Raw genomic sequence first — 27,451 nt, 5'->3', positions numbered from 1 at the left:
ACTCACTGACCCTCCTGGCAGAGGTGAGAGAAATGAGAAAAACAACTTTCCAGGTAAGAAACTTGAGATGACCTGTGGTCATTGGTTCACATGGTGGCTTCATCAACCTGGAAAGAACCACATTAAGGTCACAAATTACTGGAGGAGGTTTGAGGGGTGATTTCAGATTGAAAAGTCCTTTCATGAACCTGGAGACCAAGGGATGAGCAGTAAGAAGTTTACTCTCGACTGACAGGTGAATAGCTGTAATAGCACTGAGATGGACTCTAACAGATGTGGATTTGAGTCCAGAGTCAGACAGATGAAGCAGATAATCCAACACCAGTTCCACTGATAAGGAAGTTGGATCATGATGATGAAGAAGATACCAGGAAGAAAACCTAGTCCACTTTTGTTGATAACATTGTTTTGTGACTGGCTTCCTGGAGGTGTCAATAATATTGCGAACAGGCTGAGAGAGATGTAATTCATATGGGTTCAGCCGAAGAGAAACCAAACTATCAGGTGTAATGATTGTAGGTTGGGATGTAGAAGCAGGTTGTTTCTGAGTAAGCAGAGTAGGAAAGATTGGTAGAGGAACTGGCTCCCTGGTGCTGAGCTGAAGTAGAAGGGAGAACCAATGCTGCCTGGGCCACCAAGGAGCAATGAGAATCATGCTGGCTGACTCTTGTTTGAGTTTGAACAGTCCTTAACAGGAGAGGAGTTGGAGGGAATGCATATAGGAACAGGCCCATCCAATCCAGGAGAAACGCATCGGCTTCCAGACGGTGAGGAGAGTAAAGTCTGGAGCAAAACTGGGGAAACTTGTGATTGTGATGGGTTGCAAACAACTCCACCTGAGGAATGCCCCATTGAGTGAAGATGGGATGGAGAGTCGCAGAGTTGAGAGTCCATTCGTGAGGTTGAAGAATTCTGCTGAGGTTGTCTGCCAGGGAATTCTTCTCCCCTTGAATGTAGACAGCCCTTATGAAAATGCTGTGAGTCGTCGCCCAAAGCCAGATTTTCTGAGCTTCCTGACATAACAAGAGAGAGCCTGCGCCTCCTTGCCTGTTTATGTAGTACATTGCTACTTGATTTTCTGTTCGAAGGAGGAGGACTTGAGGACTCAAGAGGTGTTGAAAAGCTTTGAGAGCATAATATATCGCTCGGAGTTTGAGGAAATTGATGTGAAATTTCCACTCCCTGGCAAACCAATGACCTTGGGTTTGAAGGCCGTCCAAGTGCGCCCCCCAGGTGTAAAGAGATGCATCCGTCGTTATCACCTTTTGGTGAGGGGGTAAGTGAAAAAGAAGACCTCTGGAGAGATTGGAGCAACTGCTGAAGAGATGATGGCACAGAAATATGTTGTGAAAGATGATCTGTCGCTTGAGACCATTGAGAAGTCAGGGCCCACTAAGGAATACGAAGATGTAGCCTTGCTAGTGGAGTTACATGAACTGTGGAAGCCATGTGACCCAGGAGAACCATCATGCGCATTGCAGAGATGGTGTGACCCTTCAACATCTGTTGACAGAGGATGAGAAGAGTATCCAGGTGATCTGGAGGGAGAAACACCCTCATTAGAGTAATATCGAGGATAGCCCCAATGAACTGAAGACATTGTGTCAGAATTGGATGAGATTTGGGGAAATTGACTTCGAATCCCAAAGCTTGTAGGAAGGACACGGACCTCAGTTAAAGGCAGAACAAAACGCAGAAGACCCGTTTCAGAATTTTGAGTTCACACCAAGTGACGTCTACAACGAACTAACAAGGCTCAAGGTGAACAAAGCTATGGGGCCAGACAATTTACACCCGAGAGTGCTCAGAGAATTGAGAGATGTTCTGGCGGAACCGTTGGCCATGCTCTTCAATCTCTCACTAAGTACCGGGGAAGTTCCCTTGGACTGGAAAGCAGCTAACGTCATCCCTCTGCATAAAAAGGGTTGCAAAGTAGAGGCTGCAAACTATAGACCGGTGAGTCTTACTTCAATAGTGTGTAAACTCATGGAAACACTAATTAAGTATAAATTAGATACGATCTTGAATGAAGGGAGTCTCCGGGATCCCAGTCAACATGGATTCACCAAGGGTAGGTCATGCCAATCCAATCTCATCAGCTTCTTTGACTGGGTTACAAGAAGGCTGGACTTAGGAGAGTCCTTGGACGTCGTGTACCTGGAATTCAGCAAGGTTTTTGACAGCGTCCCACACCGCAGGCTGCTGAACAAGATGGAATCGATGGGGTTAGGAAAGACACTAACTGCATGGGTTAATGATTGGCTAAGTGGCAGACTTCAGAGGGTGACCAGACATCGGAGGTGACCAGCGGAGTGCCGCAGGGCTCAGTCCTAGGCCCGCTCCTCTTCAACATATTCATTGGGGATCTGACTCAAGGGCTTCAAGGTAAGGTAACCATATTCGCTGATGACGCCAAACTATGCAACATAGTAAGAGACAGCAATCTTCAGGATATGATGGCGCAGGACCTGCATACATTAGAAAGATGGTCCTCAACCTGGCAACTGGGCTTCAACGCCAAAAAATGTAAGGTCATGCACCTCGGAAGCAGTAATCCATGCAAAGCTTACACCTTGAATGGAGAAACTTTAACCAGGACTACAGCAGAACGAGACTTAGGAGTGATCATCAGTGCAGACTTGAAATCTGCCACTCAAGTGGAGAAGGCTTCATCTAAGGCACGGCAAATGATAGGTTGCATCAAGAGAGGCTTCGTCAACAGGAAGCCTGAAGTCATAATGCCATTGTACAGAGCCATGGTCAGACCTCATCTAGAATACTGTGTGCAATTCTGGAGACCACATTATAGTAAAGATGTGCTCAGAATGGAATCAGTTCAGCGGATGGCCACCAGGATGGTCTCAGGGCTCGGGGATTTCTCGTACGAGGAAAGACTGAACAAATTGCAGTTCTACACTCTCGAAGAACGTAGGGAGAGGGGAGACATGATTGAGACATTTAAGTACATCACGGGACGCGTCGAGGTGGAAGACGACATCTTTCTTCTCAAAGGACCCACGACCACAAGAGGGCATCCGCTCAAACTTAGGGGGGGGAAGTTTCGTGGAGATGCAAGGAAGTACTTCTTCACAGAAAGAGTGATTGAGCAGTGGAACAAGCTTTCAGTGCAGGTGATCAAGGCCAGCAGCATCCCGGACTTTAAGAATAAATGGGATACCTATGTGGGATCCCTACGAGGGTCAAGTCCAGGAATAGGGTCACTAGGGTAAAGTAAAGTGGCTGTATAATTAAAGGGGTCAGTTGACTCCAAGGGGTGGGTCAAGAGAGTGAGCAGACTTGATGGGTTATAGCCCTTATCTGCCGTCATCTTTCTATGTTTCTATGAAATAGTCTGAGCGGCTGCTAAAGCCACCTCCTGAGATGACATAGCTTTGATCATCCAGCAGTCATCCAGGTGAGGAAAGACTTGAAGACCGTGGGATCGGAGAGATGCGGCCATAACAATTAGGCACTTTGTGAAGACTCTGGGAGAAGATGCCAGGCTGAAAGGAAGAACCTTGTATTGGTAATGACATCCATTTACTTGAAAACGAAGGTACTTGCGGGAAATCTGATGAATTGGGGAAATGCGTGTAGGCTTCTTTGAGATCCAGAGAACTTAACCAGTCGTTCTGATCCAGAAATGGATAAAGAAGGGCAAGGGAGAACATCCAGAATTTTCTTTGACTAGAAATCTGTTGAGATCTCTGAGATCCAGAATGGGTTGTATATCTCCCATCTTTTTTGGAATTAAAAAATATCGAGAGTAGAATCCCTGATTCTGCTGAGATAGAGGAACTTCTTCGATGCCATTTAGAAAAAAGAGGGATTTAATCTCCAGAATGAGAAGAGAAGACTGTACAGAGTCTGAAATAGACTCTCTTGGAGGATGATCTGGAGGTAGAGTATAAAAGTGGAGAGCATACCCCTGACGAATGATGTCTAGAACCTAGAAATCTGTAGTAATGAGCTCCCACCGGTTTATGAAATGTTGAAGCCGCCCTCCGATCAGCTGAGGCAGAGATGTGAGAATAGGAACTGTGGCTATGTTCCTGAGGAACACGTCAAAAAGGTTGTGTGGGCTTTTGTTGAGCAGCCTGTTGTTTAGGTTGCTGATGTGTTTGCTGATTTTGTTTCCTAAGTTGAGAAGGAGCAGGAGGAGCAGGCTTAGCTGAAAACCTGCACTGGTAAAAAGAAGCGGGCTTGAAAGTACAGGGCACTTGAGGCTTCTTCTTTGGTTTAATCAAAGTGTCCTAACGTGTCTCATGAGCAGATAGCACTTGAGTAGTCATATCCATGGATGGTCCAAAAAGCTCATCCCCTGGACAGGGAGCATTGGCCAAACGGTTCTGATGTTTTACAAAAAGCTCAGAGACACGAAGCCAGGCAAGACACCTCATAGCCACCAACATGGCTGGAGTTCGTAATGTAAGTTCAAAAGGTATCATAGGTAGTGCGAACCATATATTTCGCAATTGAAAAGTCGAAGCAATGAGTTGTTGGAATCTCGGCTGCTTACAGGATGGAATATACTTTTGAAAAGACGAAAGTTGTTTGATCAAATATTTCAGGTAAAACAAGAAATGGAATTTATAATTACCAGTTCTGTTGGCCAACATTGCATTCTGGTAAAGACACTTACCAAACTTGTCCATTGCCCTACCTTCTCTGTCAGAAGGTACAGTTACATAGACACTAGCTCCAGACAATTTCTTTAGAGTGGATTCAACCACTAAAGATTCATGAAGGAGCTGCGGTTTAGCAAAACCTGGAATAGGAATCACCCTATACAAAGAGTCCAGTTTTTTAGGAGCCACCGGAATAGAGAGAGGAGTCTCGAGGTTCTTGCAGAAAGTCTCTTATAAAATGTCATGGAGCGGGAGCTTCAGCAGGTATTTTGGAGGCTGTTTTTAATCCAAGTCTCCAGGAACTCCTTCCTATGCTTGGAATCTGTTTCTAGCAGGATGGAAAGATCCTCATACATCTGACGGAGAAATTTAGAAAAAGAGGACTGCTCAGAAAAAGCAGGTTATTGAGGTGATTGCTGAGGTGAACCTGAACCAGAAGAGTCCTCATCTGCAGTAGAGAGTGAGTCCTATTCCAAGACTCCAAATAAATCCAAATCCTGTATGGAATGAGTACGGTGTCGAAGACTCGGTGTTGAAGCCTCGAGATGTTTGGTTTTATGAGAGTGCTTTCATTACCGCATCGGAGTAACCTCTCTCGATGTTTGTGTCAAGGATGACTGGTGCCAAGGGGAAGGATCGATCGACTCCCATGTCGATGGTCTCCACACCGGTGGAGCATCAGATTGAGGTGCAGTTGGTGTCTTCATTTGCTCTGACTGAACCGTCACCTGGAGAGCCGGTGTCGATGTGGCCATAAGTTGAGTCAGAACCAACATTTGAAAATGCTCATCCAATTCCTCCCAAAGCAAATTATCAATCTTTTACTTGAGGGAGAGAACCGGTACCAGTGGCTTTTTTGCCAGTACCACTGGTGCAGCATTCCGGTCCAGTGATGAGGAGGCCGATGTTGAGGCACTCACCGAGATCGGGATTGGGTGCTTATGGTACTTTTTCAAGGTCAGCATGACTTGACTCAATGCCATTTTGACCTGAGTCCCAGATAGGGTAGGGGAAGGCTTCTTAGCCGGCTTACCCACTGGATGTTGCGACACCGGAGATGTTTCTGCCAGTGTTGATGAGTGCGGTGTCGCCTTGGTCGGCACCGTTGGTGTCGGTAGCAATGTCGGCTGCCCCTCCATAGCAACATCAAACAGTCATTGTTGTTGAAGAATGCGGTTTTTCAAAGTCCTTTTTTGAAGCGATGAACAACGGCTACAGGATTCTGAACAGTGGTCAGGCCCTAGACACTGGAGACACTAGTGATGTAGGTCAGTCACAGAGATGGGCTGAGCACAGCGACCAAACTTCTTAAATCCCATCTGCGGGCGGGACATCGACGGGAAGATCGCCTCAGCCAAATTAAACCAGGTGGCCAAGGTGAACAAACAGATCCGCCAGACCAAAACCCGCGAGGGAGAAAAAAATAAAGTTTGGGAAGTTTTTTTTACCAAATACAAGGTAAACAAAAGAAAAGAAAAAATAAGATGAAAGCAACTAAAAAAAATCACTAACGTGAGAGTGGGAAGGCATGAATTTTCAACGGTTGTTGAAACTCATCTTCATAGCTCCGCTGAAACTAAGAAAATGAGGGAACGCGTGCTAAGTCAGGCAGGAAGGCACTCACGCAGGCGCAATGTGGGCTGATCGCAAACTTTCTAAACTTAAAGTTTCAATTCACTTTTCAAGTGTTCGTACCGGGGCTCCGTCGGTGACGTCACCCATGTGTGAGAATATGCTACCTGCTTGTCCTGGGATAATATTGACTTAGCTAGTCCCCCCCACAAAAAAAAAAAAAAAAAAAAGGATATTCAATGCCAGTCACTGGAAACAGCTCAGCATTGAATATCTGAGCTCTCTGCTGATCGTGGGGCCTAGCTGGGCTGCCTCCCGCAGTCTGAATAGGGCCTTCAGGGGATTTATACTACCCTCTAAAGGCACTGAGGGCACTGCTCTGAATTTGATTGGTTGAGTAAGCAACAGGCAGATGCTGCTCAGCCAATCAAATTCAGATCAGTACTTTCAGGGCCATCATGGGGTTTGGAGAATCCCCAGTCCAAAAGCCCTGGGTTTTTTTGTTTGTTTGTTTACTTTTTCTTTGATGCAGTTTGACTGGTTTGGCAGACTACCTACTCAACAAATTAAACTGCATCAAACAAAAAGTAAACAAAAAAATAAAAATCAGGGCTATAGAGCTGGGGATTAATCCCCTGAAAGCCCTCAACACACACCACCGATAGAGGCCTTACAAAATACCTCAGCTAGATTAACAGGCCTTTCAAAATAAAAAGGGGAACCAGTGGCCCCATTTTTGAAAACTTTGCACTGGTTGCCGATAAAGGCTCGCTCAATATTTAAATTATGTTCCTTAATACAATATTTAGAATCATTCATAGCATGGTACTTTCTTATTTACCCCAAATTCAATAAATGGAGCTTTCGGCTTTGGACTGCACATGCAAATTTGGGCTGGTGACCAATTTACGCATGAATTTAATTGAATAGTGAGCCAATTAGAGCTGGTAATTGGCATCTTAGTCAGCAATATTAGTTAATTGATTTTAATTTAAATTTATGCTTGTAAATTTAGGCGCAGGATCTACGCCTAAAATTTTACACACGGCGCCAAAAAGGGGCACAGAAATGGGAGGGTCAGGGACAAGTTGGTAGTGTTCTTCAAAGTTACACACATAATAACAGAATACAGGGCACCGTGTCTAACTTCAGGCGTGAGAATATATACCATGATTCTGTTGGTGGAAATGGATGTGCCTAAAGTTACGCAAGGGTCCCAGTCATAAGAACTTCTCTATAAACTGCACCTAACTTTAAGCATGGTTTATAGAATACTGCTGAATTTTTATTTTTTTTGTGTGTGTCCATTTTTTTTTTAGGCATCATATTTAGAATTCATTCCTTAAAAGTCATTAGTCTCTTCCTTCTTTCTGGCTAGTAAACTGCACCAGAAATCCAACTGGCCATTCATTTTCCATCTGCAGCAAACATAAAACACAGATGAATATATTCCTCTCTGCTTATCTAGCAACCAACAAACGTATGGAATTATTTACCGGTGCTCGTACATGGATCCAGATTATTTGATTTTAGAAGGAAACAAAAATCCTGTTTAAATAATTTTAGATAAATAATTATCATCATTTTTAATAATTCTTTATGATATATTCTGATAATACATTGTATTCTCAGGATATACTTGGTTAATGTCTTCTTTAGTAAACCATAGTAACAGTGAGGTGCTCATTTTCAAAGCACACAGACTTACAAATTTACTTTTTGAAAAGGATGTCTAGGTCTAATTTGGACGTTCCTGCTAAATGTTCAAAATCGGAAGCACAGAAAAGTCCATTTTCGAAAGCCAAACCACTGGATGTCCAATTTATTAATTTTTTTAATCTACTTGGGTGTCTAGGCCAACAGGACGTCTAACCCTTAGAACGCCTAACTTTATACCCCATTTTTGACCATAGAAATGTCCAGTTTGAAAATGTCCAAATGCAGACCATTTGGACATGGGAGGGGCCAGCACTCTGATTGGCTTGCCACACAAACATGCCAACAGAGTACTGGGACACCTTAGAGAGCACCGCTGTGAATTTCACATAAAGAGTGACAGAAGTACATCTCACAATATACCCCTCATAATTTATTCTGAGTCCTAAGTTAATCATGCCTATTCTCTGCCCCTAACCATGCCTGCTTTTCAGATAAGCATCATTAGGGTGATGGAGAGTACCTCAGCTTAGGTGTCACTAGGCACCATTTGGCTATCCACGCGCAACCTAAACTGATCATTAAAATAAAATAATTTTAATCCATTTTTTTATGGCATGGTCAATTATCACACCTTTTAAATCAATTAAAAACAATTAAGTTGAGCGCAGAACTAAGTTAGGCACTGCTAGGAATCCATGATTAGGGCACCTAACCTAGGTGCCGTTTATAGAGTCAGGCCCAAAAAGCCTGAAAATCAGGAAACATTTTGGAAAAAATTAAAACCAAAGGCCCAATATTCAAAAGGGTTTAACCGAGCAGAGGAGGCTCCCATTTGGCTAAATCCTGCTAAGCTGGCCCTGCACTGATATTCAGTGGCATTTAACCACTGGCAGTGCTACTGAATATGGCTCTGATCATTATAGCACTGACCAGTTAATGCCAGTGAGGTCTTTGGGTGCAGCTAGTACTTAACCAGTTAGCAACAACATTTAGTTCACTAACAAGTTAAGTAAGCAGATAAAATTAAGACAGCAAAAAAGTTGTCCTAACTTTATCCATCAAGCTAACTGCGCTCCAGTCTGAACATTGACAACTATGCAATTAGCTTCCAGGTGGCTTCTGTAGCAGTGTTCATGCCCACACATTATCTGGCATTGAATATCCAGGCTTAGCTAAGCCCATGGCTTAAACAAAGACTTCTACATGCTGAATAGTGACCTCCACCCCAATTTTTTTGACCTAACTTATCCCTATTGAAAACTGTGTTTTACAGAACTGCAATTGTTGCCAGTGTCATAAGAAAGTTTTGAGTTATCTGTCCTCTTCAGCACAGCAATAATCTAAAAGAATATGTGTAAATTTTTACCTGTAGCTTTACAGGTTCTGGAAGTTTCATCTGGAGCAGGCCTTCTTTAAGCATTTGCTTCCCTCGACTTTCTTCTTCCACATCATCACCAAGCTTTTGTCCACTAGGACTTATGTTCTCCACTGTCTTACTTTCCTTGTCGCGGCCATCCTCTTCTGAGAAAACGCTAGGTTCAATTAACTGTAAAATATGCTTCAGATCACCACTGTGGAAAACACCCATGATCAGCAGTGTGTAAAAAAGTTTAATCAAAGGCACAAAAAGAAACTCTGTTGTTCCACCTACAGGATCTCGAACATGAAGGCTGCCTTCCTGAACAGCCTCAGTTAACATTTCAATGATTTTGGCCTTCAGTATGTCCAGTGGAAACTCTGGGCTAAACTGGTAGCATTCATTGTTGATGCTTACAAAATTTGGAGAGCAGAATTGCATTCTGGGACGTAGAGAGGTGCTGAGGCCTATACCAGGAAGGCCATGTTTTTTCTTTTCATCAGGAAAGAGTGTGATGCTCTTTGTTTCATCTGTCATAGGGACAATGAATTCATTGTTCATCATTAGCCTAGCTGTGGCATAAGTGCTAAGATGGATATCAATAAGCAAGTCATAATAGCCTGTACGCAACAATCCTGGCATATACTTGTTCTCAATAGCATATAGGAGTTGGGATTCGTCCACATGACTGCAAAGGGCATGGGCTACCCTATTGTTTCCTAGAGCACAAACAGCTGAATAGAGACGTAAAGTATGATAGTGAAATTTCAACAGTTCTTCTTGTTCTGTGAGTTCTAAAATGTCAATAGACCTGTTAAAGAGAAAAGAAAGAAAAGTTTGATAGTAGAACAAAATTTTCATTTTTTTCTTCCATCACTTCTATTTATCAATTCTCTACTCTAATAACATTTTTGGAGCAGTTTAGGAATTATCTCCATGAATAAGCTCAATTGTAAGAAGTCAAATCCCTCTACATGGGTAAATAGATACCTACCTGGCTAAATTGGCCTGTTTTTAAAAATGGCCTCCATCAGGTCCTCCAATGAAAAAAGAGAATCATGGGCGGGGGGGGGGGGGGGGGACGATGACAAAAAATTGAGTTAAACCTACTTGAAGAAGGGAAAGGTTTATACAGCACAAGAGAGCCTCAGAGCTCTTCAAAACAAGCTCTGTAGTCACACAAAAATTACATAGAAATATGATGGCAGATAAAGGCCAAATTGTCCATCCAGTTTGCCCATCTGCACTAACCATTATCTCTTCCTTTCTCTGAGAGATCTCACATGCCTATCCCATGCTTTCTTGAATTCAAGCACAGTCTGTCTCCACGACCTCTTCCGGGAGACTGTTCCATGCCATCTCTTAGAAGTTCTCATCACCCAGACTGATGGTCAACTGTAATCCTCTAATGCATGCAGTGTACTTAGTTAGATAAATAATAATAATAACAACTTTATTTTTCTATATCACCAACACCCAGAGTTCTAGGTGGTTCACAAAATAAGAAAACTGAACAATTCAGTGATGAAATACAGAACATATGAGAGGCAACAGTACAATATACAATTTTATACTATTATAGTATGAATACTATAATGTAGCCACTAATCAAGTAACAAATTTCTTGAACAAATAGGTCTTTATTAATTTCCTGAAAGTGCAATAGGATGCAGTTTGTCAAATCATATCATCTAACCAAGCTTGGATGTTACCTGCTTGATAGGCCAAGGTTCTATCAAAAAACTTTTTGTAATGGCAATTTTTGGGATTAGGAAAAGTAAATAAACCAGAACGATGAGTAGGCTTAATCGGACTATACAATTTTAAGTGAGAAAAAAGATAGAATGGAGATAATCCAGATAATTTATAGCAAATGCAAGCGAATTTGAAAAGTATTCTAGCTTCTATTGGTAACCAGTGCAGTTGTCGGTAATAAGGGCTGACATGTTCTTGTTTTTTCAACCCGAAGACTAAACGGACAGCTGTATTTTGAATTAACCTTAGTCTTCCAAGGATTGTTTTATAGGACAAGATTAAAGCCTGTACTAATAATCTGAAAGAGATAGGGTCAAAATATTTTTTAATGGTTCACAATTTCCATAGTGCGAAAAACATTTCTTAACAAGTATATCAGTATGTTCCACCAGGGTTAAATGTAATGTAATGTAATGTAATTCCCAGAACTTTAAGAGAGGGAACTATTTGATATTCTTGTCCTCTTAAGTAAAGAGTTTTATCCATTATTTTATCATTAGGACTAGCAAGAAAAAATCTAGTTTTTTCAGTATTTATTTTCAACTTAAATTCAATAGTCCATTGTTCAATCCGATTTAAGATAAAGGTGATCTGATTTTTTATTTCCGTGGTAAGAGAAATGACTGGTATCGGTATCATAATGTCACTGGCATAAATGTAAAATATTACATTTAGACTTTGTAATAAATCGGGCAAAGGAGCAACATAGATATTAAACAAGGTAGGTGACAATGGTGAACCCTGAGGTACCCCGCAAGGATTGCTCCAAGAATTGGAATATTGACAATTGCTGAAAACTTGATATGATCTTTTTTTCAAAAAGCCCTGAAACCAATCTCAAACTTTTCCAGAAATTTCCATAGCATCTAGATACCCTAGTAGAATCTCATGATCCAGCTGAAGTATTAGAGAACTGGAGCCTTGGCTAAACAAGCAATGAATATGATCTATCAAAGAAGCTTCAACCATTTCTGTACAGAAACCTTGTCTAAATCCAGATTGATAATCATGATCATGAAGAATATTGAATTTTTCTAGATACTAAACTAGTTCTAAGTTAACCAAACCTTCCAATATTTTACAGAACAAAGGTATACTTGCAATAGGTCTATAGTTTATTATTACAGGTATAGATTCTTTATGATTCTTTATGATAGGTGTAACCAAAATATGACCCAACTCGTTCGGAAACATCCCATTTATCAAAGAGAAACTAATCCATTTCAATCACATTCACAATAGCAATGATCATCAAAATCATGTAGTTTAGATAGGAAAGGTTTATTCTAAGTGTTTAAAGGGAGTGAATCCTTAGGGGTTACCACCATTATTTCAAGTATTTCCAAATAATTTTTTTGGTCTTGCTTTGGAATGACCAGAAAGAGGTTTATTTGTTGCTCTAAAGAATAATGCTCCCTATCATAGGATGGATGTAAGAAATGGTCAGAGGTCCAGATAGTATCATGAGGGTTTACGTTTATTGAAGACAGGTTCAAAGACCCAAAATGCAATGGCTTAACTCTAAAACTGAAGAATTAAAGCATAGCTTTTATCAGTAGGCTGTATGTCAAGCGAAGTTAAATTATTTTTCAAAATTTATTCAACAAGATGAGTGTCCATCATGGAAATTGTTTTTAATTTTGCATTCACTAACTTCCTCCCAGGGAAGAGGATTAGAGATACTGTCTGCAGTGGAAAGTTTAACAAATTATTGTAGTCTGAAGAAGAGCCTAAAATCTGCCATGAATAATTTAAAGTTAAATACCATGGCCACTGTGTGGGTTTTAGATGATTTGGTGCTGCCTATCTGGCATGATTTTCAGCTGGTGACAGCTATGGGCTTAGAGAAGTTAGTAAAAAAGGTGGGCAAATCAATGTCAACCTAGGATTTAATATCTCCACAGTGGTTGTTATTGCCTAGGCACAATCTTATTCCTTTATTGCAGGTTATGATTAATCAATGCTTAGCATGCAGTATGTCCTATATTGAAAAAACAACAGTTGAATCCTTTGAAACCTGAACCTACTTTGAACCTACCAATGTTAACAAAAAATAGTAGAATGGTGGTAATAGATCAACTGTTGGAGTTTGTTACATTTAATCAAGTGCTGCATCCCAGACAGACTTCTTTTCACAAGGGATTAAGTACTGGACGTCATCGTGAATGATGGACGTGTAGTTTTGGAGCTCTGCAACACCCCTTTGCGCACAAGGGATTAAGTATTGAAACCACTCTGGTGAAAGCAGGGGTGGCCCTATAATGAGGCCATCTGAGGCGAGGGCCTAAGGTGGCACTCTTTAAGGGGTGGAAAATTTTACATTTCTCCTCCGAGTCTCTCCCTCTTTAATCGGGAGCTTCGGCCACCACCTCTGCCGCACCCCTGTCCCGGCATGTGTCCTTTCCTCCCAGCCAGCATCTCTCCTCCCACCACCGCTTCTGCATTTCAGAAGTTACTGGCAGCAGTGATTCACAAAGGCCACTGACCCTGGCATTTTCTACTACTGTGACCTGCCCTCTCTGACATAACTTTTTCAATCTGTAAGTCATAAATTCCATATATCTTCTTGTTATAGTGTTGTTTGAAAGGTTTAAAAAACTGTTCCCTTTTGGGGGAAGAGAGGGGGCTTATCAAGGTGGGCTACTATTTAAGATGGTATTTTATCACAAGTCATGCTATTTTAGCGAAGGGTCTCATTGCATAAAACAGGACCCTGTCCTACAATAGCACAACTTGTGTAAAATAACCTATTTTAACAGTAGCCCACGTTCATAGGTTAACATAACATAAATCGTGAAAGCCTTTCAGTTCTAGGCGGTTATAAAAAAAATGAATACAAAGAATAAAATTATTAAGATTGAAATTAATTGAACCATTTGTGTATGAAGTGCTAAAGCACATAGAATTTCCCTAGCTGTCCCAGATTAGGATCACAATCTAAGCTAAGGTGTTTATGAAGTAGATGGTATGGAGAAAACCAATATCAATAGCAATAGCAACATATCAAGAGCACAAAAAAAGTGAAACTGAAAGAAAGCAGAATGTAAAGCAAATAAAATGAAGTCTTTAAAGATAATCTCATCACCCCGATCAATGAAGCAGGAAAGATCTAACAGCAGAAGACAGCAGGCCGAGGAAAGAAGGCAGGCCACAGAAGATCCACTGATGTTCCCGCTGCAGCCGATGGAAAAAAAGGATAGCTTTCTCCCTTAATCATTCCACCCCACTCACTCACATTTTTGTGCATATTTTTCCAGAGTTAAATTTTCAAATAAAAAGTTTCTCTTTGAAAACTGACAAACTGGCTGATATTCAGCATCAAATAGCACATAGCCAACTCTTCCGCTGAATATCCGGGACAGCAGATAGTCTGGTGACAGGCTATGTTGCACCATATAGCCAGTCACTGCCAATTTTCTGTGGCCCACTGGCTAAGGCACAAGGCCAGATAAACCTGCCTATAAAGCAGGTCTATCTTTGGCTCCTAGATTTTAGTTGGCCAGCTGTTGAATATCGGCTTGGCTGGCTAAGTCCACGGCAAACTTTACCCCAGACATTCAATGCTGGTGGCCAGATATGGCCCCGGCAGTGTATATTTGGGTTCGCTGCCAACCATGGGAGGTAGCTGGGCTACCTCCTGTGGTCTGAATATCAGCACAAAGCAAAAAGAGTGGGAAAGGGATACCACAACAGCCACAGGAACGAATCAATTTATTACAAACATATAAATAAAAGCATATACAAATAAATGGCTAAAAAATAGAACATAAGTCAAGTTTCATAGAGATTCTCTATGAAACTTGACTTATGTTCTGTTTTTATTTATATCACTAATAATAAAACCCTAAGGGGCTCATAATTGAAAGAGAAAAACGTCCAAAAACCGGCTTAAGTCGGCACTTGGAAAAACATTTCTCAAAAACGTCCAAGGGCCGATAATAAAAACAGGTTTTGGACGTATTTCTAAATGACCTAGGCCTTCATAGTGCTGCTGAACGACCAAAGCTAAATGGGGCGTTTCAGGAGGCGTGTCGAGGGCGAGAGTTGGGCAGGATGTGGGCCAGCTTAGACTTAGTCGTACAGCATGTATAACCGAAAGTTTTACAACAGAGCCTAGACGGAACTTGGACACTGTCTAAATCATAAAAACCCACCTAAAGTCACCAGATAAGCACTGCAAACACATAAAACAGGCACACACTACCCCAGTGATCACCAAACCCCCCCACCCCCATAAAAATTTTAATCATAACTTTAAAATTCAGCCTCCAGACCATCATCACCTGGCCGCCTCACATAGGAAAGCCTAGTTGTCCAGCCCAGAGGCAGCTTAAGTCGTCTTGGGGGTGGGTTAGGGACCCATAGAGAGGAGGACCTATGCTCATAAGCCCCTGTAATCACTGCATTGATACTTAAATACGTGTACTCCCCTATACACCCCAAAACCCTTTTGTACTGGCATATAAGTGGCTCCTGCAGCCATAATGGCTATTGGGGTGGTAGATAAGTGGGTCTAGGGGATTCTGGAGATGGTTTGGGGGGGCTCACCGTAACCTATGGAGCAGTAGGGAGGAGAAGACATGGCACCCTTTTTGTGAAGGTCAGGGCAGTGCCCTGTAAGGTGCCCCACTATTTAGGTGGCATGTCTGGGTGTGCAATCCATCACTTTGCAGACCCCTCCCACATCCAACAGGGCTTGTTCTAGGCGTTTTGGACTTGGACGGAAAGTTGGTCGAAAATGTGGTATAAAGATAGATGATTTAGTGGCTTGGATGATTAGATCGGCAGGACGTATAATTAGACGATTTTCGAAACAAAAAAAAAGTTGGACGTATCTTTCGAAAATGTGTCTTAAGCTGTTTTTTTTACTTTGGACGACTTGCGAGATGAACGTAAACGGACTTAGACGTCCCTTTCGATTATGCCCCTCCACATGGCGCACTCCTACCTGTGTGATCCCTGCCTCCATGACCCGTAGCTCCGTGGCTGAGAATGTTAAAGGGTGCGGCAGACAAATGTTAAAGTGTGTGGCACGTGTGCGTTCAGCTTGTGCGCACGTTCAGAGTGTACACGCATGACGGTTTGCTACGAGTGCGCAGTGGTGGTTTCCTGTATCCTGCGGCAGTTACTGTGCGCCGATTGCCCTTTCCACTGTATACAACACAAAGTGATAAAAAAAAAAGATAGGTGGGAGAAGGGGCACAATAAACAGACAGGCAGTGGGCAGGGACATTGACAGACAGACAGAAATAGAGACACACACACTGAAAGACAGGTAGTTAGGAGTGAAAGGCACACACAGGACAGGGGACCAGGGAGAGAGACAGAAAGAAAAAAAACCAGACAGCGGACAAGGAGAGAGAGACACACACAGAAAAAAAGACAAACAGACAGATAGCGGCCAAGGAGACAGACAGCAAAAAAAGACAGACAGACAGACATATAGTGGCCAAGGAGAGAGACCGAAATAAAGAAAGAAAGACAGACAGATAGCAGCCAAGGAGACAGACAGCAAAGAAAGACAGACAGACAGACATACAGCAGCTAAGGAGAGAGAGAGAGACAGAAAAAAAGACAGACAGACATACAGCGGCCAAGGAGACAGACAGCAAAAAAAAGACAGACAGACATATAGTGGCCTAGGAGACAGACACATATAGTGGCCAAGGAGAGAGACCGAAATAAAGAAAGACAGACAGACTGCAGCCAAGGAGACAGACAGCAAAAAAAGACAGACAGACATACAGTGGCTAAGGAGAGAGAGAGAGAGACAGAAAAAAAGACAGACAAACATACAGCAGCCAAGGAGAGAGAAAGACAGAAATAAAGGTAGACAGACATATAGTGGCCAATGAGACAGACAGACATATAGTGGCCAATGAGACAGACAGACATATAGTGGCCAAGGAGAGAGACCGAAATAAAGAAAGACAGACAGACAGAGACCAAGGAGAGAGAGAAACAGAAAGAAAGAAAGACAGACTCATCTATTCTAGCACCCGTTAATGTAACGGGCTTAAATACTAGTGTTTGTAATAAATTGATTGGTTCCTGTGGCTGATGTGTGATGTCCCTTCCCCACTCTTTTTGCTTTGTGTTTCTACACGTGAGGTTGTGCCTTCTTTCTTGTGGTAGAGTGTGTCTGAATATCACCCCCACAGTCTGCAGGTAGAAGGACCTGCCAGTTTTATCCATACTGTATGCACTTTTGTGTGAGTGCTATATTTTAATAGATATTCTTTTTGTCCCTAAAACAAATAACTCCATTGAAATATAAATATGAAGACCGAAAAATACAAACCTATTTTCTTCTGGGATATGCAGGGACATAAATTGCAATGGCTCCAAACACTGCACCAGCCATCCCTGACGTTCACTGACTCTGGTGACATCAACCTTCAGGAAATGGTTTGGAACCCTACTCCATAGCACATGTGTCAGGAACTGAACATGGAGGCGGGGAGGACATTGTGGAGTTGGGTTTTTGTGCTCACTTTTGAACAATCCAGCAGATAACGGCATTACATTCTGCAGACAAGAAAAAAGAAAATATATTTTTAAAATTTTATATTATGTAATTAGAAAAGCCTTATTGGAGGGGCTTTTAACTAAGCTGCAACAAAAAGTGGCCTTAGAATGCCATTGCACGGGTCTTTCCTGCATATTAAGATCATTTTTATTGCTGCCATAAAATGGCTAAGTTTCTATTTTTTATATTAATGGACATGCAATAATGTTGCCATTAGCAAGTAGCCATTTTTAAAACTTACCACATGAGCCCTTATCCCCAATCATTTTGTAGATGATAAGGGCTCAAACAGTATTCTTGTGCTAATGGCCCTAGGAAATTGCTCAGCATTTCAATCCTCTGAAGCAACCCGCTCTACTCTAACACCTCTGGACATGTCCAGAAATCCTCTTCTGTAATCCGCCTTGAACCGCAAGGTAATGACGGAATAAAAATCACTAATGTAATGTAATGTAACAAGTTAGTGTGAGGTAATGTAGATAACACTAACTGGTTTGGGCGAAATTGCCCACTATCCACCCATGACACCCACCCTCAAGAAGCAAATCTCCAAAATATTTTTAGCATGTGCATAACACTCATACATTTAAGAGCTACCACTAGTGCTGTCCAATTCACCATTTACTTCGGTGAATCAATTAGAATTGATACGTTTTCTTAAAAAATCAGACTCACCCATTCAGTGAGTCCCGAGTCTCCTGAAATACGTCCGGGTCTCCCAAAGCAGCAGCAGTGCTCTGAACAGGCTGCTCCTGGCCTGCCACGTCACTGATGACATGATTGATAACACAGTAAAGGGAAGCCCTCGAGGGCAGGCTGTGAGCAGCCTTGTCCACCACTGCTGCTGCTTTAGGAGACCCGAAAGTTGTGGTCTCACAGTGGGGAGGGGGGGGCAGGGAGTCGATCGGGAAGTGCTGCACAGGGGGGATGGGAGGGAGGGATTGAAAACTGCTGCACAGGGGGATAGGGGAAATGGAAAGCTGCTGCACCTGGGGAGAGAGAGAGGAGAAAGGAAGAATTGTTGGACATAGAATGGAGGAGATGAAGGGAAAAATGCAACAAAGAGGTAGAAAGGGGTGAGGGAGAAATCTTGCATATAGTGGAGGGGAGGGAGACATGCATGGAGAAGAGAGAGAGAGAAATGTTGGACATAGGGTGGAGGTCAAGGAGAGATGGTGCATGGGAAGAGAGAAAGAAATGTTGCACATGTTAATGGAGGAGAGGAAGGGAGAGATGCTGCATGGAGAATAGTGAGGTTTGACCCAGGACACAAAGCAGGGAGAGAGAGAGATGGTAGACAGTGGGGAAGAATCATAAATATTGGATATGGCAGTGGAAGGGAAGGTACAGATGAAAGATGAATGATGAGCATGGAGAAAGAAGAAAATGTAAAATGGACAGGAGACCCTGGGGAGCAACTTAACAGAAGACAAACAGAAACCAGAGACTGGGACCAACATGATTTTAATAATAAAATGACCAGACAACAAAAAATAGAAAAAATAATTGTATTTTCTGTTTTGTGATTGCAATATATCATATTTGAAATGTGTATCCTGCCAGAGCTGGAGTTAGACAGCGAATGTGAGCTAGGACCCAACAAAGAGAGGAAAAGTCTTTTTTTGTTTACACCACAGCACTGGTGTGGGGTTGGAGAGGGCAAAGGGGAATGGGATGGGTAAAAAGGCTACAATAATAAACCCGCCAGGCAATTTGAAAAAAATATGCGATTGGGCAGGAGAATTGAATTGAATCGAAAAATCAATTCAATAGGCCACATCAAATCAAAAATTTTTACCGCTGCATGACTGAGTATGACCTGTGATAGTCCATTTTCAGCTTCACTAGGCAAATGTTAGCTTCTAATGCAGCTTAGTAAAAGGGTCCCCAGGCCAAATACTGTTTATATGGCATTATAAATGTAAAACTGCTGCAACAGGACAATGAGCATTGATTACCAGTAAACTTTTTCATTAAAATAGCATGGCTAATAACCAGTAAGTAGCTGTTGAGGCTGGGTGAAACTGCAGGTCTTGTAAGAGGGGTATCTGTTGGTTTTAACATGATTACATGGATTGGTTTAGACATGGAAGCTAGGCTGATATGGACTAGCTGTCGGGGAAGGGATAGATGGAGGAAGGGTCACTTAGGAAAAAGGGTTAAATGGAATTTTGTTTGTAAAACTGAATTCTTGTTGAAGTGATAAAATAAAGGCAGCCAAGTTAATGCCACCAGAGTTGTAGGACTGTTATTTTAATCTTGCTAAGTGCATTTTAGTAGTGTATGACGGAAATGGTATGAGTGCCAAATATTAGACAGATATGCTTGTAAATTACTCCCATTTGCTGATTATTTTTGATGGCAACTTTATTCTGACTTTAAATTCCATACTTGATAGAAAATGTAATTGTCTAGCCTCCTACTCTAATAGTCCTCTGTTGCATGGAATCAAGTAGGAACTGGGACTAACTGACACATGTTGTCTCCTACATCCGTCAGTATCAGAGTTGACTTTTCTCTCCATTCCACATACATCTCATTCACACATTGATTATTTTCTAATTTCATATTCCATTGCTTCTCTCACTGATAGGGCTTATATATTGGCTACAACCTTCTCAGATCATGCACCCATATTTTTTTTGTTTTACTCCTACCAGAATTGAACACAGGACTAATGCTTAGAGATTCAGTCACAAATTAGTACATGAGATAAGTTTTAAGGAGGCTATTATTAAAGGGATCGAGGAAAATTGCTATTTCAATGACATAACAGATATCTCTTTACGTATTTGGCGGGAAGCCTTTAAGACATACATGAGAAGAATAATTATTGCATTCTCAGAAAAATTGGCATAAAGAAACAATAAACTTCTAAAACATTTAGAAATTCTAATTAGACAAATAGAGATCACTTATGCTAAATCAGCTAAATATAACTTATTTAATGATTTATGTAAACTGAGATCTGAATATAATCAAACTTTGAAACAGTATGTCAGTCACAGCAGAGAATAGTATGAGGGGCCACTGAAAAGTTCTCAGCCCACCCAATAAAGTTGGGGCAGTTAACTGAGAAACGCTGTTTGAAACAGCAATTAACATTAAATTAAAAAGCATCTGCTGGTGCCTAAATTAAAGGCACTGGAATCGTGCATCCAGAGGTTCCTAAAACCACTATGGGCATGACTAATGCTGGAAAACCCTGGCCTACATAAACAGCACCTATCTTTCCCGGAGGCACAATTTTTATACGGAACATAATTGGCCGCTTCTTTTTAGATGGACGCTAATATTGGCGCGGTATAGAGAATCCGGGACATAGACCAGCAATTTTCCATTTTTTTCATTACATATTTTTCCAATGGAATGAAAAAAGTGGAAAATCACTGGATTAGGTGTACAGCCCTTGATGGAGATTGCCCCAACTTTGTTGGTTGGCCCCTCATATTAAGGCAAATCAACATTAAAACTGTTTGGAAAACATCTTTCACATTTGACAGTTAAACTAGGAAGAGTTTAAGGTAATTGTGGAAGTTTTATTGATATTACAGGAGGCCCTCACCACAAAATGTTGGTTGAATGGGAGAGTAAGTGAACAGGGAGATAGTAACTTATAGGTTGCGAGTTTGAGTGGCATAGCATGTGAGTTTGATTGTTGAATGGGATAGTGTAATATGTTTAAGATATGTGATCTTGACACATTATAAACAAATGGTCGTGTGGCGACGGGATTAATGTGGGAAACGATCCTTAATAAAGCGCTGCGGCGCGAAACATGTTGGATCCACATTTCCCCGATCATTAAACTAAAGATATGTTAAAGTTCATTGAATTAATTTAAATGACTATAGCACTTTTAAGATATATCTGAAGCACTTTAAAAATTTTGCACTTTAAATTTATAAGCTAATTTTAATATCTAGAATATAGGAGGACAGGTGAGGAGCCAACATGTTAAACTAACCGCTATGATAAATTTTTGAGCGGCAAGTTGTGTTTCTGAGGTCCATTGAAAAGAGAGAGAAAAAATATTGGGTATATAAAAAATATTGGATATATGAAAGCATTTTCTATTACTTAGGACTGGTGGTGAGGATATAAGATAAACTAGTGCCATAGTTCTTGCCATTTTTATTATTATTCAGTGTAAGCAATAATTTGATTCATAGAAAATATTTGATGTTTAGAAAGTAGTTGACCATTTATGATGTTTCACAGTTTATTAGGAATACATTGGATTGATGGGTCCTCAAAACAGCAAGTTTTATGTGCTGATCCCCTGAAGAAGTATAATGTGAAACAGGTTCCATTGGGATCAGGACCCCTTAAGTTATATCATTTTCAAAAATTGTACAGTTCTGACAGTAAATAAGATAAGGAGATTTTTTTGACCAATGATCGATGATTTCCCACCTAAAAAGCTTATGCAGCTAACTATAAGAGAGTTGGCTGGGAGTCTGAGGTTGTTTTTCCTCCTTTAACTATAAGGTTCAAATGTATGGTCAAAGTTAATAAATAATATAGACACAGCAGAAGGTTTGTTTTGGTACTACCTCACTTTTGTTGTATAACATAATAAAGCTGGCCATTTTTGTAGCAAATTATCTCAAGATTAAAAGAGTCAAAAGTAAAGTGGTCTCTCTTAAGGATCTGAATAAAAACTTCAGTGTTAACACAGAATGAAAAAATCCTACAAATGTTTCTAAAGTTCAACAACACATTGTACTCCACTAAACTTTCAGCTTCTTATGAGGATATATATAATGTCTTTAAGAAACTATCCATAGCAAAATTGGAATTATTAGAAATGAAAAAAAAACTAGAACTTCCCATTTCTTTGGAAGTGATAGAACTTGCCATTAAGGGTGGGAGTCATCAAGGTGCGCTCTTTACTGTACCTTGATGACCTGTGGGATTCAGCAGGTTGCTGAATCCTATCTTATAGAAATAATGCTGGTAGCAAGCCACCTCACAAGCAGTGTTATTCCTGTGGCCCAGGAGCATCGGGCTGCAGGGATGAATTCCTTCCCTGACCCAACCCCTCTTGTACTCACTCCTCTCCCCCTCCCCCCAGCCCCAATCCCCTAATGTTGGGCCCCCTAGTGGCTACTTCAAAATTCCATGGAGGTCCAGGAGTATCCTCTGCTGGAATCCAAAGGGATAGCAGGGAATCTGGTGGGGTCCAGGGGAGTCGGCCAGGAGCGATGCCAAATTGTTCCTGGCCACTCCAGCACTGCAGTCAAAATGGCGCCCCTAGCAGTACTCTCACATGACTACTGCTAGGGTTATTTTACTACAAGTCAGCTATTTTAGCACAAGAGCCCATTTTATACAATGAGACCTTAAGTTAAAATAGCACGACTTGTACTAAAATAGCCTGTCTTAACAGTAACACATATTGATAAATTCCCCCCTTAGAGTGTTGTAGGAGGTGGCAACTGCTCCCTTATTAAATCTGTAAAGGTACCATATATTGAGAATATTAATGCACATCCTGAATTTAAAAAAAAAACTTAAACACTTCCACTAATTGCTGTGTTAGATTTGCAGGTAATGTACAGTAAAATCCCTTGGTAGGCTGTGTTAACTGCAAATTCTAATGCCCTTCAGTAAAAGGGCTCCTAAGAGTTGCTGTCAATGATTCTTAGTGGAAAAATAGCATAGTTTAGTAAATAAGAACCAAAATGATAAAAATGAAAAGAGGATAAATAAATGTAAAAAATAAAACATGAAAATAATAAGAGTAGAATAAAAATGATACAGCTACTGATAATCCCAAAACCTTTTGCTTTCTCCTCCCACATACCGCTGAAAATCAAAACCATATTACACAAAAATTTGGAATCAAGGCACATCTACATCAAATCAGAACATTATATAACTACAGAGAGATAAAATGTTTTGAAAGGTTGCAGAGTTGGAGCAATGGAGCGAGCAAGGCATGTTAGCTCACCCACAAGCAAGATATTTCAGAGATCAATCATTTCAAGTCACTTCATGGATGACTAGGCTTTGCCAGGATTATCTGGTGGTAACAGATGGCACAGGAAAATAACAAATGGCCATTTAGCAGCAGCAGTTGAATCAAAAGTTGAAACAGTATGTCTGAATCGCTGCAAAGAATAGTATTAAGGCAAATCATTATTAAAGCTACCCATGGACATCCCGGTAAGTGATCCTGAATGTAAAAGTGCTGCAGATCCAAGGTCCCTGAATTTTAGAAGAAATATGAGGTTACTTAGGTACATGCCAAAGCTTTTATGGAGAACAATAAATTTTGCAATCTGCAGATCTGCTGCAGGAACACCAGCAGCCAAAAGATATGAATCTGAAAAATAAATTATTTAGATGTCTGTATCTTCATAAAATGGTGCCAAAAAAAAGATACTCAATAAAAAAAACATCCAGCAGTACCCACAGCACTATGTATTACATCAAAGTGGCAAAAAATGTAGAAAATACCTCAGTGTCTAATACGGGTTTAAATAAACCAAGCTCCCCTGCTTCAATATCACACAGATTTTGAAGCAGGGAGACACATCCTTAGTCTGAAAAACTCCATAGAGCAACTACCTAATCAAAGCATATAATCTTATAAAGTACAATTCTCATAGTCTCATAAAGTGTCCATCTCTGACTGCAGTGGAAGGCAGAATAGCAACAGACACCAAGTTCTCAGGATAATCAGCATTTCCCTGAAGAAGCGCAAAGCGAAACAGGGGGCCCTGTTGGAAATGGACATTTAAGAAGATGCTGTGGTTATAATTTAACCTCTTTTCAGTATTAAGCATTTGCTTCGTTTTGCCAATTTTTTTCTGCTTCAACACAAGTCCAGCTCTAGGAAACTGCTAAAGATAAGTTGGCATTATTTTTGGACATCTGTTATGAAATATTATTGAGAATTTCACTTTATACACTTTATGAGTCTATGAGAATTACACTTTATAAGATTATATGCTTTGATTAGACAGTTGCTCTATGGAGTTTTTCAGACTAAGGATGTGTCTCCCTGCGTCAAAATGTGTGTGATATTGAAGCAGGAAAGTCTATGTGGGGAGCTTGGTTTATTTAAACCCCTATTAGACACTGAGGTCTTTTCTCCATTCTTTTGCCACTTTGATATAGTACATAGTGTTGTGGGTACTGCTGGATGTTTTTGTTATTGAGTAGATTTTTATACGCATCCTTACTTGAGTTTTGGGTTTTTTTGCCAAAAAAACAGATGTCACCTTAACCTCCAAACAGGGCTGGACCTGGCACTAGGCAAACTAGAGATGTGCCTAGAGCAGCAGAATTTAGAGAGATACTGTGCAGCTATGTTGAGGGAGATAGAAGGAAAGAAGGGGGAAATGATGGGCACAGGGTGCGGGTAAGCTATCTGCTATCAGTGGAATGGCGCTGGTAGAAGCATAGACTATAAAACAGAGACCCCCCCTCATAGCAATAATGCCCTAGACTTATATCTCCTGACTCTGATGCTTTAGAAATTGCCTTCTAGCCAAGCTTGAAGAATGTAGGACTCAGAAATAAATAGCAGCCTTGCTTAGTCAAAGGCATTCAAGTGATAGAAAAATGGAACAGACAGAACCTAATCAGCTGAGGCGGTGAGAACCCTTTGCAGCCTAGTTAATCATATGAGAGTTACATTGCTATCTACATCCAGGCACCTTGTCCACAATCCTTGTGACTCAGGAACCATCTAAGGCTGAAGGATAACATCTTTTTCAGAAAGGGTTTCTTCACTCTCTGGAAGCTTCGGTCCATTAGAACATATTTTGATGTGTCATCATGCAGAATTCTGGTACAATCCCTCATACTGAGTCAACATGATTATTGTAATATCGCCTACTTGGCAATTTCCCTGAAGAATATGTGGTGACTACAACTAGTGCAAAATACAACGATCAGACCGATCTTCGGGTTGAAGAAGTTTGACCATGTTACACCTTCCTACCGACTTCTGCATTGGCTGCCGATGGAAGCACGTGTGAAGTTCAAGTTTGGTTGTTTCTGTTTTAAGGTACTTTTTGGTTTAGCCCCTAAATACATAACTGACCTTTTCTCTTTCTCAGCCAACAGACATAAGAGAAGCTCACATTTGAATTTTGTTTCCCTTCCAGGTAGAGGATGTAAATTTAAAAGACGTCATCAAAATCTCCTCTCACATCAGGCAGCATTATGGGGTAAAGATCTAGAACAATTGCTTACATCTACTACTTATGGGGAATTTAGGAAACGCCTAAAAACATATCTGTTCCTGAAGTACTTAGGCAACTAACCTGCACAATCTCATTCCACAATAACTGATCCCTAGAGCTATTAATCACTAGCTTTTAACTTTGTAAACCGCATAGAACTTCACGGTCCTGCGGTATATAAACTGTTATATTATTATTATTATTATTATCACCTTGGCAGGAGTTTTCAGGGCTCTTGATACAGCTAACAGGACCCCCATGGAGATATCCCAGCCTGCTCCTTGTGCCTCTGGGGAAGTCACTTAACACTATTGCCCCAGATACCACAGTTAAATTGTGAGCCTGCCAGGACAGGGAAAATACCTAAGACTACCTGATTACTATTCAATAAATTGTAAACCACTTTGGGTGAATCTTTGCATTAAAAAGTGGGTAATAATCTAAAATAAAAAATAAATATCATCTGAACTCTGAGACACTGGGCCATTTTCTATAAACGGTGTCATAAGTTAGGTGGTGGTACCGCTGCTGAACTTAATTGTTTTAATTGGCTTTAATTGGCATGGTAATTGACCATGTTGTTTAAAACCAATGAAGAACTAGTTAAAAAAAAGTAGGCATCTGGAGGCGTCTACAGTGTAGACGGGCATAATGTGTCTACAGCAGGATGCCTGACGGTGCCTTATGCCTAAATGGTTAGGTGTGGAGCGGGACTTAGGCAAGATTCACTAAAGAACTTAGACGTCTGCAATGTAAGCTAGTAAAATGCTAACCTACAGTGCAGGCATCTACATATTTTCCTAGTGCAGGCATCTACAATTTTTCTTAAGTGTCATTAGCTGTGATTCTCTTAATGGTGCCTAAGTGTGAGTGATATGCAGCCAGTTTCCAGTTTTGTAGACGTCACCGATTTAAGCCCGGTTTACAGAATCCAGTCCTCCGTATCTATTTTACTGCCTACTAATCAGTAAGTGATACCGTAATTACTTGCTAACAGCACTGACAAACTTGTCAAGGAAGCGAACCTCTGAGAGAAAGAACTCTGTAAATTCTGTGACCCTTGTCACCTTGGTGTTTGGACCTAGGTGTACAGGAGTAAAGCAATATTGAGATACGAGAGAAACGTACTGCTGATGTTAGAACTGATTTTAAAAAACATTCGGTAAAGATTTTGGTTCAAAGAAACAATACTTTAGGAGTTGGCTGAGCTATTTTTGTGGGAAAAAAAAATAAATTTAAAAGTCTGGACTGCTTAATTAGTCTCCTGGAACACTCCAAATTCTGGCCTTGGTCCTAAGAAAATAATACATTTGTGTTCCTAGTTCCCATGCTACATGGCAAGAATTGAGCATGAAGGTGGGATTACGTTGGCAAATTACACAGTCCTAGTTGGGAGACATTTTGGCCAGTACCTATTTTGAAATTGATCCTAGTACATAGTGATATTTCAGCTACCTTATTCTAACAATTGAACTCAGTGCAGCAGGCTCCATACTGCATCAGAATAAGTTGTCATAAATTCAGGGCTGAGCTAGAATCACCATCTTGGAATTAGGTAATTTTGCAGCTTTGATTTATGTAGGGGATTTGTTTTCTAAACCATAGTCTTCTTTCCTTTCTGCCATACTAATTGTGCTTGTGCTGAAGGCTGTCATATTACATATTTTAACCTTTTGTCTAACAAAATACCCCCCCCCCCTTTTACAAAACCATGCAAGAGGTTTTTAGCGTCGACTGGCATGCTGAATGC

The 27,451-nt window shown here is 40.9% G+C and overlaps 1 protein-coding gene across 1 annotated transcript in view; it reads right to left on the bottom strand.

Moving 5' to 3' along the window:
- RYR2 (ryanodine receptor 2) overlaps positions 1-27,451 on the bottom strand; it is a 1,389,277-nt gene that overhangs the window by 605,024 nt on the left and 756,802 nt on the right. Inside the window, 2 exon segments of the mRNA XM_033937646.1 lie at positions 9,226-10,027; positions 17,273-17,499. Of these exon segments, the coding sequence (XP_033793537.1) occupies positions 9,226-10,027; positions 17,273-17,499 (1,029 nt within the window).

This window comes from Geotrypetes seraphini, chromosome 3, assembly GCF_902459505.1.
Source record: "Geotrypetes seraphini chromosome 3, aGeoSer1.1, whole genome shotgun sequence".
Lineage (NCBI taxonomy): Eukaryota > Metazoa > Chordata > Amphibia > Gymnophiona > Dermophiidae > Geotrypetes > Geotrypetes seraphini.
The sequence above is the reverse complement of the archived record's forward strand: the minus strand, read 5'-3'. Positions and strand labels throughout refer to the sequence as shown.